This window comes from Electrona antarctica, assembly GCF_951216825.1.
Source record: "Electrona antarctica genome assembly, chromosome: 13".
NCBI lineage: Eukaryota > Metazoa > Chordata > Actinopteri > Myctophiformes > Myctophidae > Electrona > Electrona antarctica.
Window position 1 is genome coordinate 50,041,649 of NC_136794.1, and position 16,334 is coordinate 50,057,982.

Below are 16,334 nucleotides of genomic sequence, written 5' to 3' on the forward strand. Positions count from 1 at the left end.
CAGTACAGTACAGTACAGTACAGTACAGTACAGTACCGGGACCTGACGTACAGTACAGTACAGTACAGTACAGTACAGTACAGTACAGTACCGAGACCTGACGTACAGTACAGTACAGTACAGTACAGTACAGTACAGTACAGTACCGGGACCTGACGTACAGTACAGTACAGTACAGTACAGTACAGTACAGTACAGTACCGGGACCTGACGTACAGTACAGTACAGTACAGTACAGTACAGTACAGTACCGGGACCTGACGTACAGTACAGTACAGTACAGTACAGTACAGTACAGTACAGTACAGTACAGTACAGTACAGTACCGAGACCTGACGTACAGTACAGTACAGTACAGTACAGTACAGTACAGTACAGTACAGTACAGTACAGTACAGTACAGTACCGAGACCTGACGTACAGTACAGTACAGTACCGGGACCTGACGTACAGTACAGTACAGTACAGTACAGTACAGTACCGGGACCTGACGTACAGTAACCGTGACCGCCGCGGAGGTGTGGTTCATTTCAACGTCGCCACTCGCGCCGGTTCCGTTGTTGTTGTGTGTAAGTAATGTTACAGTAGAGTCAGTGGTTCTCAAACTTTCAATCATTTCTGAGTGACAGACCTGTGACCGTGCGTTTTGACAGCGGGAGAACGGCGAGCGACACTTGAATTTCATTGGCTATCGTATCGCCCAATCGCCCGCTATCGCCGGACGACGTTCGCCCACTGTTCGACCATCCGCCTGCTATCGCCAGTACAGTAGTCGCCCATTGACAAATAATGCACCGGGAAAAAAATTCATCTGGCTGTCGCCTGCTGTTAAAACGTACTGTTAAAACGTACTGTTAAGGGTCCATTTGGTTCCTATAACTATTAGCTAGGGACCCCCCCGGGAACCCCCTCGAGGAGACCCCCCCCCCAATTTGAGAACCACTGCGTTACGTTGTTGTTACGTGTCGTTGCTGGCCTTCTAAGCAGAGGTGAACGTGAGTGAGGAGAGGAGGACACAGAGATGGAGGGTGGGGCTCGGACGGGGGCAGGCGGGGGTGAGGGGGGTTGGGGGGGGCGGGGGGGGAGTGGGTGAGGGGGGGTCTTTAGTTTCTGCAGCCGTCCTCGTGCTGGAGGTTGTAGTAACAGTTCTGACACACCCGCACCGGAGACGAGATCTTCAGACGCTTGATCTCCGACTGGAAACGGCTGCACCTGCAGGGGGAGACAAAGAGACATTTTACATGTTTCACTTTTAGAGAGATGACTTCCGGTAGGTTTGGAGCAGGTGCGATGATGACGAGGCATATACAATGTGAAGGAGGGACACCCGCACGCTGCCGGGTTGGGTTCAGAGCATTTTATTAAAGCAACGCTTCGGTCTTGCGACCTTCCTCAGGCTTGTTTCACTTTGACTTCATCAGTACGGTGAATGAAGGACCCACACTAATTAGCCTGTGGACCCCCATTTGAAAAGATATGCCAGGGACCCCCAAAAAGAGAAGATCTTTACGGCTCTAGCAGTGATTCTTAACCCGTTTAATTTCAAGGACCCCCAGTTTGACATGCATTAGGCCAGGGGTTCTCAACGTTTTTGGCTGGGGACCCCCGGAAATGCTTTGGCCATGTCCCGGGACCCCCGCCCCAATTTATATTGTAAAATCAATGTTAATTTAACTCTGGGAGTGTACAAATGGAACCAAATGGACCCGGTTTGTACACTCTCAGAGTTACAGACCCATAAGGGAATCCAGTTGGTTTCCAAACTATCATTTAGCTGGGGACCCCCTGGAACTCCCTCAAGGACCCCTGGGGGTCCCCGGACCCCCGTAGACTAGAGGCCTCCACAATGCAGTAGAACCCAGAGCACAGACCAGACTTCACCAGCTCCCTGCACTCCACTGCCATCTAGGGGTTGGTTGGACAACATGCACCAGAAGCTGCTCAGCCAGAGGCTGGTCAGCTGTCAAAGTCCTGCTCACTAACTACTATAAGATGGCACCATAGAGCGTCGCAGCCCCGCCCCCTACGAGGACCCAGGAAATTATTTCCCCTTCATTTTCCTGATAGACCTTTCAAAAAGTAGTTTTGTTTCCGCCGGACAAATCATGACAATAAACACAATGTTTTGTGGCCGATCAAATAATTAGAAAGAAGAGTTTGCATGTTCTCCCCGTGTCCCCTAGGGTAGGTACCCTCACAAAAAACATGCCGTAATCCTGGTCTCTAAACTGCCTCCCCCTGGCCAGCCGGGGCGCCTGATGGAGGGGAAAGGAACTGGTCGGAATAACGTGTTCCTTCCATGCGCTACGTCCGGCCAGGGAAACTCCCCCCTGTCAGGTGAAAAGAAGCAGCTTGGACTCCTCATGCATAGAAGGAAGCATGAGGTCAGTCCGCTGCCCCCCCCAGGTTGGCAGAAGAAATGTAGCGCCCAGGATTACATTAGATAATTGACACTGGGTGAAGAAATGGGTTACAAAATTGTGGGATAAAACATAAAAAAATAAAAAAAAGATAAAAAGGCAAAAAGGGCAGGTTACAACACTTTTTGTTTTGTTTTTCTTCTTTTCTTATGTTTTTCTTATTTTCTTATTATTAACGATATCATCTGATCGGCCCAAAACATTGTGTTGTCATGATTTGTCAACTGGAGTTGGCTTTGTACGAGGCTTGACCTTTTGAAAACGGTGTTAGCTATATTTGGAAGTGGAAATGAGGCATCAACATATTATTACATGATGATACAGTAGCACACCGAGGTCAGCCCTCAGGCGTAAAGAGGATTTAAATCAATCCTTTACTGACAGTGAATGGAAGATGATTCTACGGAACTCAAAGAAGATGTCCTGTGAACTTAGAACCAGATTAGTTCAATTTAAAATAATGAATAGAGTCTACTGGACTCCGACAAGATTGTTCAGGGCTAAGCTCAGCGAGAGTCCGGTTAGCTGGAGGTGTGGTGAGGACCCCGGGACACTGTGGGAGTGAAGGAGGTGTGGTGAGGACCCCGGGACACTGTGGGAGTGAAGGAGGTGTGGTGAGGACCCCGGGATACTTATTCATGTATTGTGGGAGTGAAGGAGGTGTGGTGAGGACCCCGGGACACTGTGGGAGTGAAGGAGGTGTGGTGAGGACCCCGGGACACTGTGGGAGTGAAGGAGGTGTGGTGAGGACCCCGGGACACTGTGGGAGTGAAGGAGGTGTGGTGAGGACCCCGGGACACTGTGGGAGTGAAGGAGGTGTGGTGAGGACCCCGGGACACTGTGGGAGTGAAGGAGGTGTGGTGAGGACCCCGGGACACTGTGGGAGTGAAGGAGGTGTGGTGAGGACCCGGGGACACTGTGGGAGTGAAGGAGGTGTGGTGAGGACCCCCGGGACACTGTGGGAGTGAAGGAGGTGTGGTGAGGACCCGGGACACTGTGGGAGTGAAGGAGGTGTGGTGAGGACCCCGGGACACTGTGGGAGTGAAGGAGGTGTGGTGAGGACCCGGGGACACTGTGGGAGTGAAGGAGGTGTGGTGAGGACCCCGGGACACTGTGGGAGTGAAGGAGGTGTGGTGAGGACCCCGGGACACTGTGGGAGTGAAGGAGGTGTGGTGAGGACCCCGGACACTGTGGGAGTGAAGGAGGTGTGGTGAGGACCCCGGGACACTGTGGGAGTGAAGGAGGTGTGGTGAGGACCCTGGGACACTGTGGGAGTGAAAGAGGTGTGGTGAGGACCCCGGGACACTGTGGGAGTGAAGGAGGTGTGGTGAGGACCCCGGGACACTGTGGGAGTGAAGGAGGTGTGGTGAGGACCCCGGGACACTGTGGGAGTGAAGGAGGTGTGGTGAGGACCCGGGGACACTGTGGGAGTGAAGGAGGTGTGGTGAGGACCCCGGGACACTGTGGGAGTGAAGGAGGTGTGGTGAGGACCCGGGACACTGTGGGAGTGAAGGAGGTGTGGTGAGGACCCCGGGACACTGTGGGAGTGAAGGAGGTGTGGTGAGGACCCCGGGACACTGTGGGAGTGAAGGAGGTGTGGTGAGGACCCCGGGACACTGTGGGAGTGAAGGAGGTGTGGTGAGGACCCCGGGACACTGTGGGAGTGAAGGAGGTGTGGTGAGGACCCCGGGACACTGTGGGAGTGAAGGAGGTGTGGTGAGGACCCCGGGACACTGTGGGAGTGAAGGAGGTGTGGTGAGGACCCCGGGACACTTATTCATGTATTGTGGGAGTGCCCTAGGGCAGTGGTTCCCAAAGTGGGGTCCGGGGACCCCCAGGGGTACTTGAGGGAGTTCAAGGGGGGACCCAGCTAAATGATAATTTGGAACGAAATGGACCCTTATGGGTCTGTAACTCAGAGAGTGTAAATGGGTCAATTTGGATTCATACAGCGTTAATGGTGGGCAGGAAAATCATTGTTAAGGAATGGAAGTCTGAGGATTGGCCTCCAGCACATGTATGGTTCACTCAGCTTGGTACTGTGGCTGCTTTGGAGAAGTTGTCCTTTAAGATGAATAATCAGTTAGATAAATATGATTGGAAGTGGAACGTGTTCATGTTGCAGGTCCTTGATGTGATCCATGGTCAGATCCATGTGATCCATGGTCAGACAACGTGTTCATGTTGCAGGTCCTTGATGTGATCCATGGTCAGATCCATGTGATCCATGGTCAGACAACGTGTTCATGTTGCAGGTCCTTGATGTGATCCATGGTCAGACATGTTGCAGGTCCTTGATGTGATCCATGGTCAGATCCATGGTCAGGTGATCCATGGTCAGATCCATGTGATCCATGGTCAGACAATGATGCAGGTCCTTGATGTGATCCATGGTCAGGTGATCCATGGTCAGGTGATCCATGGTCAGATCCATGTGATCCATGGTCAGACAATGATGCCCTTTTGATTGTTTACTGTCTTCGTATACATATGATACGGTTGATGATGCTGCGTGTTTGGTCGAGTAAACTAATTTAATTTTTTTATTTGATTTGATTGGACGACATTATAGCCAGGTTGCACCTGATTGGCTAAACAACACCTTGGATCCCGGGAGGGAAGCCTTACTTCTGACAGAAGAGCTGTCCACAGTTCCTGCAGTGGTGGCGTCTCTCGGTGAGGGAGAAGCGCACGGCGCAGCCGGAGCAGCTGTCCACCACCTCGTCCTTCACCCAGTGGTCAGCAGCCGACCGCCCGGGCTGGTCACTGACTGACCAGCTGAACACCCGGCCACGCCCGTCTCCTACCAGGATCTTACTGTGGTCCCTGGGAGAGGGGGGGGGGGGGGGGAGAGGGAGAGAGAGAGGGGGGGAGAGGGAGAGAGAGAGACAGAGAGAGGGTTTACAGCAGGGCTGGGTGATATGTATGGACAAACTATCACTATCACAATCTTTTTTAACAAATGCCTGTCACTGTATCCATGTTTTGACGATATCATATTGTGTGAAGATGATAATTACCGTATTTTCTTCCCCCCAAAACCTTTCAAAAATAGCACATCTACAACACGCTCAGTCACAACGCGTTGAGAGTCTTGAGTCTTTCGACAGCTTGTAGATCACCTATATTTACTAATACTTTAATATAACATGAGGCTAAAGTAATCCTAATCTGGTATCACAATAATGATATCATGTCCTAGTTCAGCATCTCACCACTAGTCTCCATTGCTGTAATAATGATATCATGTCCTAGTTCAGCATCTCACCACTAGTCTCCATTGCTGTAATAATGATATCATGTCCTAGTTCAGCATCTCACCACTAGTCTCCATGGCTGTAATAATGATATCATGTCCTAGTTCTGCATCTCACCACTAGTCTCCATGGCTGTAATAATGATATCATGTCCTAGTTCTGCATCTCACCACTAGTCTCCATTGCTGTAATAATGATATCATGTCCTAGTTCAGCATCTCACCACTAGTCTCCATTGCTGTAATAATGATATCATGTCCTAGTTCTGCATCTCACCACTAGTCTCCATTGCTGTAATAATGATATCATGTCCTAGTTCTGCATCTCACCACTAGTCTCCATTGCTGTAATAATGATATCATGTCCTAGTTCTGCATCTCACCACTAGTCTCCATTGCTGTAATAATGATATCATGTCCTAGTTCAGCATCTCACCACTAGTCTCCATTGCTGTAATAATGATATCATGTCCTAGTTCTGCATCTCACCACTAGTCTCCATTGCTGTAATAATGATATCATGTCCTAGTTCTGCATCTCACCACTAGTCTCCATTGCTGTAATAATGATATCATGTCCTAGTTCTGCATCTCACCACTAGTCTCCATTGCTGTAATAATGATATCATGTCCTAGTTCTGCATCTCACCACTAGTCTCCATTGCTGTAATAATGATATCATGTCCTAGTTCTGCATCTCACCACTAGTCTCCATTGCTGTAATAATGATATCATGTCCTAGTTCAGCATCTCACCACTAGTCTCCATGGCTGTAATAATGATATCATGTCCTAGTTCTGCATCTCACCACTAGTCTCCATTGCTGTAATAATGATATCATGTCCTAGTTCAGCATCTCACCACTAGTCTCCATTGCTGTAATAATGATATCATGTCCTAGTTCTGCATCTCACCACTAGTCTCCATTGCTGTAATAATGATATCATGTCCTAGTTCTGCATCTCACCACTAGTCTCCATTGCTGTAATAATGATATCATGTCCTAGTTCAGCATCTCACCACTAGTCTCCATGGCTGTAATAATGATATCATGTCCTAGTTCAGCATCTCACCACTAGTCTCCATTGCTGTAATAATGATATCATGTCCTAGTTCTGCATCTCACCACTAGTCTCCATTGCTGTAATAATGATATCATGTCCTAGTTCTGCATCTCACCACTAGTCTCCATTGCTGTAATAATGATATCATGTCCTAGTTCAGCATCTCACCACTAGTCTCCATTGCTGTAATAATGATATCATGTCCTAGTTCTGCATCTCACCACTAGTCTCCATTGCTGTAATAATGATATCATGTCCTAGTTCAGCATCTCACCACTAGTCTCCATTGCTGTAATAATGATATCATGTCCTAGTTCTGCATCTCACCACTAGTCTCCATTGCTGTAATAATGATATCATGTCCTAGTTCTGCATCTCACCACTAGTCTCCATTGCTGTAATAATGATATCATGTCCTAGTTCTGCATCTCACCACTAGTCTCCATTGCTGTAATAATGATATCATGTCCTAGTTCAGCATCTCACCACTAGTCTCCATTGCTGTAATAATGATATCATGTCCTAGTTCAGCATCTCACCACTAGTCTCCATTGCTGTAATAATGATATCATGTCCTAGTTCAGCATCTCACCACTAGTCTCCATTGCTGTAATAATGATATCATGTCCTAGTTCAGCATCTCACCACTAGTCTCCATTGCTGTAATAATGATATCATGTCCTAGTTCTGCATCTCACCACTAGTCTCCATTGCTGTAATAATGATATCATGTCCTAGTTCAGCATCTCACCACTAGTCTCCATTGCTGTAATAATGATATCATGTCCTAGTTCAGCATCTCACCACTAGTCTCCATTGCTGTAATAATGATATCATGTCCTAGTTCAGCATCTCACCACTAGTCTCCATTGCTGTAATAATGATATCATGTCCTAGTTCTGCATCTCACCACTAGTCTCCATTGCTGTAATAATGATATCATGTCCTAGTTCAGCATCTCACCACTAGTCTCCATTGCTGTAATAATGATATCATGTCCTAGTTCAGCATCTCACCACTAGTCTCCATTGCTGTAATAATGATATCATGTCCTAGTTCAGCATCTCACCACTAGTCTCCATTGCTGTAATAATGATATCATGTCCTAGTTCAGCATCTCACCACTAGTCTCCATTGCTGTAATAATGATATCATGTCCTAGTTCTGCATCTCACCACTAGTCTCCATTGCTGTAATAATGATATCATGTCCTAGTTCTGCATCTCACCACTAGTCTCCATTGCTGTAATAATGATATCATGTCCTAGTTCAGCATCTCACCACTAGTCTCCATTGCTGTAATAATGATATCATGTCCTAGTTCTGCATCTCACCACTAGTCTCCATTGCTGTAATAATGATATCATGTCCTAGTTCTGCATCTCACCACTAGTCTCCATTGCTGTAATAATGATATCATGTCCTAGTTCTGCATCTCACCACTAGTCTCCATTGCTGTAATAATGATATCATGTCCTAGTTCAGCATCTCACCACTAGTCTCCATTGCTGTAATAATGATATCATGTCCTAGTTCAGCATCTCACCACTAGTCTCCATTGCTGTAATAATGATATCATGTCCTAGTTCTGCATCTCACCACTAGTCTCCATTGCTGTAATAATGATATCATGTCCTAGTTCAGCATCTCACCACTAGTCTCCATTGCTGTAATAATGATATCATGTCCTAGTTCAGCATCTCACCACTAGTCTCCATTGCTGTAATAATGATATCATGTCCTAGTTCAGCATCTCACCACTAGTCTCCATTGCTGTAATAATGATATCATGTCCTAGTTCTGCATCTCACCACTAGTCTCCATTGCTGTAATAATGATATCATGTCCTAGTTCAGCATCTCACCACTAGTCTCCATTGCTGTAATAATGATATCATGTCCTAGTTCTGCATCTCACCACTAGTCTCCATTGCTGTAATAATGATATCATGTCCTAGTTCAGCATCTCACCACTAGTCTCCATTGCTGTAATAATGATATCATGTCCTAGTTCTGCATCTCACCACTAGTCTCCATTGCTGTAATAATGATATCATGTCCTAGTTCAGCATCTCACCACTAGTCTCCATTGCTGTAATAATGATATCATGTCCTAGTTCAGCATCTCACCACTAGTCTCCATTGCTGTAATAATGATATCATGTCCTAGTTCAGCATCTCACCACTAGTCTCCATTGCTGCTCGGCCATTTTCATATACAGTACATTTGAAAGGAAAAAAATAAATAAAACAATGCATATTAAAAAACGTTGTCCATGTGTTGGCAAAGCATACCTATAAGGGTTTTGACGATCAAACCGCAACAATGGACGCCGAGAAGCAGTTATAAAAATCTAAGAGAATATTAAGAGCAACATAATTACATTATTATACTTTCTTTCTCTCACACACAGCTGTCTTACTTGGAGATGGCAAGAGAGGTTATCTCGGCTGGGTGAGCGTTGTCCTTGCGGTCAAACGCCGTGTGCATCGTGAGTTTACTGCGGAAGACCAGCTGGCGCTCCCATCTGTAGCCTGCTCTCCACACACACACACACACACACACACACACACACACACACACACACACACACACACACACACACACACACACACACACACACACACACACACACACACACACACACACACACACACACACACACACACACACACACACACACACACACACACACACACACACACACACACACACCTGTTTATGCTCAACGCTAAACTCATGTACGTAATTGTGTTGATTTCGTCAACTAATACGAAAAATATTCGTCGACTACCTTTTTTTTCACTGACGAAAACTAAATGAAAACTAAGCTATACTATGATGACTAAAACTAAGACTAAATATATTGACAATTTCGTCAACAAATAAAAACTAGACTAAAATGTTAAGGAAGGGACTAGCGGACACGAGATCCAGTGTTCAAGTCATTTTACACTTGGTTGCATGCTCTAAATAATAATAATAATAATTGCTGTCAAAAACAATACTGGTAACTGTACAGGTACAGACGGAGCCTTGGCTACACGCTTTCTGAAATATTCTGTGGGGCGAAATGGAGAAGTAGCACCGGATATCGCTCCGACTACGTCAGCAAGAAGACACTCACTCAACTCTCGACACGATTCCAATCATGATACTACTGTAGGTTGTATCCTGAACCTAGGTCAGATGTTTCACCATTTTATGAGCAAAATAATTTCCCAAAAAATATTTACACAAATCCAGAATTTCCTTTGACTGAAAACTTTTTTTTAAATCAATTATCTCAGAGATCCTGTATTTTCTCCTCTTTTTTTCAAACACCCTCTACTGTTTGCTTCACGATTTATATCGTCAACAGTTTGAATCGATTTGAATGGATTTACGATATAATATCTCTGCATGCCTACTCGCGTGGGTGTGACATTCTCACACGGGCGCTAAGTTACAACAATCGGCGCTTTGTGTATTCTACTGCGTAGCTCCTGATGTCGCATCGTGAGCCCACCTGCTCTCAGCTGGTTGTATGAGCGTGGCTCCATGGTGCTGGGCTGGTGGTGAGGGGGGGCCGCTTGGCTCTGGTGATGGTGGTGGGGGGCCGCTTGGCTCTGGTGATGGTGGTGAGGGGCCACTTGGCTCTGGTGATGGTGGTGGGGGGCCGCTTGGCTCTGGTGGTGGTGGGGGGCCGCTTGGCTCTGGTGGTGAGTGGGGGCCGCCTGGCTCTGGTGGTGAGGGGGGGCCGCTTGGCTCTGGTGGTGGGCTGCCTGAGCGTTGGGCTGAGGAGGGGGAGGGCCACCACCGGGGTGGGGGTGGGGGGCCCCCGTCCCGGGCTTGCTCTGACCCTCCGAGTAGTTGACGAACACGAAGCCGTCCTTCTCGTCGATGCTGAGGTTGTCCGACCAGCGTCTGGAGTCGTCCGAGGCGCTGTCCACCGACCACGACGCCCCCGGCCCCGCCCCCGGCCTGCCCGCTGGACCTGCTGAGACAACGTGGAACCAGAGGATGTTAGAGGGGCAGGTTGACATTCCCTAAAAAGGGCACTTTTGGCCAAAGATATAAAAAACAGCTGATCTACAAGCTCTCAACGCATCGCAACGTCATGTCACTGGCTTCCATTGTCAATGGAAGCCAGTGACATGACGTTGCAAAGGCGCAACGATGTATGTAGCTGCTCCAAATCCACTCACAACGCATCTTTGCATCGTTTCCGCTGCCCGTGTGAACGCACCATTAGTCTATGTACCTTTGGGTTAAAATGGTAAATGGTGCATTTATATAGCGCCTTTATCCAAGGCGCTTTACATTCACCCATTCACACACATTCATACACCGATTGCAGCAGAAGCCATGCAAGGTACCAACCAGCACATCGGGAGCAATTTGGGGTTCAGTGTCTTGCCCAAGGACACTTCGACATGTAGACAGGAGGAGCCGGGATTCGAACCTCCTGAGCCACAGTCGGGTTTTCTAAGTGGACGGTAAGTCTGTACCTTTGGGTCTGTGGTCGTAAGTCAGTACCTTTGGGTCTGTGGGCGGTGCTGCCGGGCTGGCTGCCTTCCCCATTGGAGGAGGCAGCGCAAGGGGGCGTGGCTATGGACTCCTGGTTGACGCTGCTGGGTTCGTCTCCGTCCGACTCGCTGCTGTCGTCCTCTCCGTTGTGGCTCACACCACCGCCCTCTGCTGGACACACACACACACACACACACACACACACACACACACACACACACACACACACACACACACACACACACACACACACACACACACACACACACACACACACACACACACACACACACACACACACACACACACACACACACACACACACACACACACACACACACACACACACACAATTTAGTTATGTCCACACAAAGGGAATCACATACAAGGACATAATTAGTTCAGGTGCAGCAATGTTAAACATCCACAAAATCAAGGCATGTGTCCTCAGTCACGATGCAACAAGCAGTTTCATTCCAGATGACATCCAGAGAGTGTATTACTCATTTTAAACGTAATCAGCACGCTAAAATATACACGGAAACAATATAGCTTAGAAATAAGCCACATAGTAGCAAAGTGGCCGAGCTGGCCGACTGACTGCCTTGTAAACAAACTCCAAGTGTCGCGCGTGTAGTAGAGCTACCGCCCCATAGCCTGAAGGGACCACGTGTAGTAGAGCTACCGCCCCATAGCCTGAAGAGACGCAACACGCTGATTGGTTCAGAAACGTACAGCCTCCCGTTTCAGACTCAACCTCTAAATAAAATGACCCAAATAGCCCTTGCAACGACGTTAAGCCTCAAGGCTAGTGTTCCATTCTGTGCAGTAAATGCTGTGGACAACACGGCTAAAGAGATGTTCTGTCTTGTAAAACCTCCAGTGACTCACCGATCTTCTCCTCGCCACAGCAGTCGGCCACATCGGGCTCCACCAGCTCTGGAGCAGGGGTTTCTGGGACCTGGAGGAACTCCATTCTCCAGAACTAAAGAGGAGAAAAGCAAACGGATAGATTTAGGGTCCTTTAAAAGTGTGATAGAGTTTATACGGTTACACCTCTAAGCCTCTCCAGCTTTACTTAAACCATTCTGGACAAGAACCTTTTGGAAAATTCGTGAAAACGTGGCGCAAATCTTTGAGACAGGTCTCTTTGAGGGAAAAGAAACTGCCGGGATAAAATGTGTCCTCGAGGCGTTATTGTTTTTTGTTTTTTACTTGTCAAAAACAAAGGGCTCCACAAGTACCTGTTTTTTTTCCCACATTTACTGTAACACATACACACACAGTTGAGTACCGAAAAAAGTTTAGTAATCAATTACCATGATTTGAGTTTATGTACCATTTGCTTGTAAAATGTGTGCAAAAACATAATAAAAACATTGATCATAGAATAAAACAACTGCTCATCTCTTTTGCCTTACTTAAAGCACTTTGTAGGGCTAGCATTTTGCGATATACTGTCAAGTGTGTTACAAATGTATTAGCTACGCTCTGATAGAGGCTGCATAAACGCCCAATACTGTCACTACCAACGGTCAACCTTGTCCCTAACGTCTGGACAGTTGCACGGGTCAACCTTGTCCCTAACGTCTGGACAGGTGCACGGGTCAACCTTGTCCCTAACGTCTGGACAGCTGCACGGGTCAACCTTGTCCCTAATGTCTGGACAGGTGCACGGTCCGTACGTACCCTGACCACGCCGTCCGAGTGTCCGGTGACGATGACGTTCTGCGTGTCCCACTCGTTCATCTCAGACACGCAGCAGCAGAGGATCTGCTGGCTTCGTCCCGTGAAGGTGTTGGCGCTGGCGATGGGGCTGCCGTTGATGCTCCACACGTGGATGTAGGTCCCCGCGCTGGACACAATGTCCCCCTGCAGCGTAGGACATATAATAGGGCTTTAAGCAACTAGTCTGGACACCATGTCCCCCTGCAGAGGGAGGGACACAGGGCTTTAAGCAACTAGTCTGGACACAATGTCCCCCTGCAGAGGGAGGGACATATAATAGGGCTTTAAGCAACTAGTCTGGACACCATGTCCCCCTGCAGAGGGAGGGACATATAATAGGGCTTTAAGCAACTAGTCTGGACCCCATGTCCCCCTGCAGAGGGAGGGACACCATGTCCCCCTGCAGAGGGAGGGACACCATGTCCCCCTGCAGAGGGAGGGACACAGTGGACACCATGTCCCCCTGCAGAGGGAGGGACACCATGTCCCCCTGCAGAGGGAGGGACACCATGTCCCCCTGCAGAGGGAGGGACACCATGTCCCCCTGCAGAGGGAGGGACACCATGTCCCCCTGCAGAGGGAGGGACACAGTGGACACCATGTCCCCCTGCAGAGGGAGGGACCCCATGTCCCCCTGCAGAGGGAGGGACACAGGGCTTTAAGCAACTAGTCCACTAGTAAATCCACTAGTTGACCTCGTTGGTACTAGTTGACCTCGTTGGTACTAGTTGACCAGTTGATAAGAAACAAATATGTTTTTTCCCCCCTCCCGTTTTTGTAGGCCTCAAGATCAGGTAGATTATAGTTATAGTCACCAATAGATCAGGTAGATTATAGTTATAGTCACCAATAGATCAGGTAGATTATAGTTATAGTCACCAATAGATCAGGTAGATTATAGTTATAGTCACCAATAGATCAGGTAGATTATAGTTATAGTCACCAATAGATCAGGTAGATTATAGTTATAGTCACCAATAGATCAGGTAGATTATAGTTATAGTCACCAATAGATCAGGTAGATTATAGTTATAGTCACCAATAGATCAGGTAGATTATAGTTATAGTCACCAATAGATCAGGTAGATTATAGTTATAGTCACCAATGTACACAGTTAAATGTACAAATATGTACAAATATTAACAAATATATTTACATAATATTTAGGGTTAGTTAAACAGTCGACTAGTCGACTAGGCAACTAGCCAAGGGCCACCGCAGTTATGACTATACAGGCATCAGGGCCAGCAGAACTCTAAGTGGAACCAAATGGACCCGCTTGTACACACACTTTTTAGCTGGGGACCCACTGGAAACTCATCAAGGACCCCTGGGGGTCCTTTATGAGTTTCCAGTTTTTAGTTTTGATGAGTTTCCAGGTTTGATTATTATTACAAAACATCAGCCACGTTAACATATATTGTTTTGCTAAAAGGGTGAAGTGTCCCATTGAGTAACACAATGCGAGTATAGGTTTCTCCAGCGCCCCCTGCCTGCCACCCAACCCACCGTCAGCTCGTTGATGCAGAGCGCGGAGACGGGCGCCCGGTGTCCTCGGAGCTGCGTGATGAACGCCAGCTTGTTGAGGTCCCAGACGATGCAGGTTCGGTCCCTGGAGCCGCTCACGATGATGTGGTACGCCGAGGAGGCCGTGAGGCAGGTCACTGCGTCCGTGTGGCCCAGGAGAGCCTGGGGAGACACAAAAAAACCCCCACAAAAAGTTAGAATATGTAGATTAAGAGGTTTCTGCCCGACAGTACTGACAATATCTAAAATGACAACATGGATGCTTTTCCTGGATTGAAAAGTATAACAACGTTATCAGCGTTCCGGGTCTAAGGGTGGGTTGGAAAATGTGTTCTGTGTGTGTGTGTGTGTGTGTGTGTGTGTGTCGCGTGCGTGCGTGGGTCCTACCTGTTTCAGGGCCAGCGTCTTGGCCTTCTCCTTGGAGTTGCTGGTCTCCCAAACACAGATGGCGGTGCTGGTCCCCGCCGTGACCACCAGCTTGGGGTTGGGACAGATGGCACACAGGATCTGACCCCACTCTGACAGGCACTCGTACACCACCACGGCCTGGAAGCACATCATAGAGTTAACCCTAACCCCACTCTGACAGGCACTCGTACACCACCACGGACTGGAAGCACACAAAGAGTTAACCCTAACCCCACTCTGACAGGCACTCGTACACCACCACGGACTGGAAGCACACGAAGAGTTAACCCTAACCCCACTCTGACAGGCACTCGTACACCACCACGGACTGGAAGCACACGAAGAGTTAACCCTAACCCCACTCTGACAGGCACTCGTACACCACCACGGACTGGAAGCACACGAAGAGTTAACCCTAACCCCACTCTGACAGGCACTCGTACACCACCACGGACTGGAAGCACACGAAGAGTTAACCCTAACCCCACTCTGACAGGCACTCGTACACCACCACGGACTGGAAGCACACGAAGAGTTAACCCTAACCCCACTCTGACAGGCACTCGTACACCACCACCGCCTGGAAGCACACAAAGAGTTAACCCTAACCCCACTCTGACAGGCACTCGTACACCACCACGGACTGGAAGCACACAAAGAGTTAACCCTAACCCCACTCTGACAGGCACTCGTACACCACCACGGCCTGGAAGCACACAAAGAGTTAACCCTAACCCCACTCTGACAGGCACTCGTACACCACCACGGACTGGAAGCACACAAAGAGTTAACCCTAACCCCACTCTGACAGGCACTCGTACACCACCACCACGGACTGGAAGCACACAAAGAGTTAACCCTAACCCCACTCTGACAGGCACTCGTACACCACCACCACGGACTGGAAGCACACAAAGAGTTAACCCTAACCCCACTCTGACAGGCACTCGTACACCACCACCACGGACTGGAAGCACACAAAGAGTTAACCCTAACCCCACTCTGACAGGCACTCGTACACCACCACCACGGACTGGAAGCACACAAAGAGTTAACCCTAACCCCACTCTGACAGGCACTCGTACACCACCACCACGGACTGGAAGCACACAAAGAGTTAACCCTAACCCCACTCTGACAGGCACTCGTACACCACCACGGACTGGAAGCACATCATAGAGTTAACCCTAACCCCACTCTGACAGGCACTCTTACACCACCACCGCCTGGAAGCACACGAAGAGTTAACCCTAACCCCACTCTGACAGGCACTCGTACACCACCACCGCCTGGAAGCACACGAAGAGTTAACCCTAACCCCACTCTGACAGGCACTCGTACACCACCACGGACTGGAAGCACACAAAGAGTTAACCCTAACCCCACTCTGACAGGCACTCGTACACCACCACCGCCTGGAAG

At 48.5% G+C, this 16,334-nt stretch overlaps 1 protein-coding gene across 1 annotated transcript in view; it reads right to left on the reverse strand.

The window, feature by feature from the left end:
- Positions 1-1,042: 1,042 nt before the first annotated feature.
- The window catches only part of wdfy3 (WD repeat and FYVE domain containing 3), a 185,836-nt gene continuing 170,544 nt past the window's right edge, over positions 1,043-16,334 (reverse strand). Inside the window, 9 exon segments of the mRNA XM_079517855.1 lie at positions 1,043-1,212; positions 5,049-5,246; positions 9,162-9,273; positions 10,248-10,718; positions 11,258-11,416; positions 12,140-12,233; positions 12,938-13,120; positions 14,487-14,666; positions 14,892-15,050. Of these exon segments, the coding sequence (XP_079373981.1) occupies positions 1,104-1,212; positions 5,049-5,246; positions 9,162-9,273; positions 10,248-10,718; positions 11,258-11,416; positions 12,140-12,233; positions 12,938-13,120; positions 14,487-14,666; positions 14,892-15,050 (1,665 nt within the window). The 3' untranslated portion in view covers positions 1,043-1,103.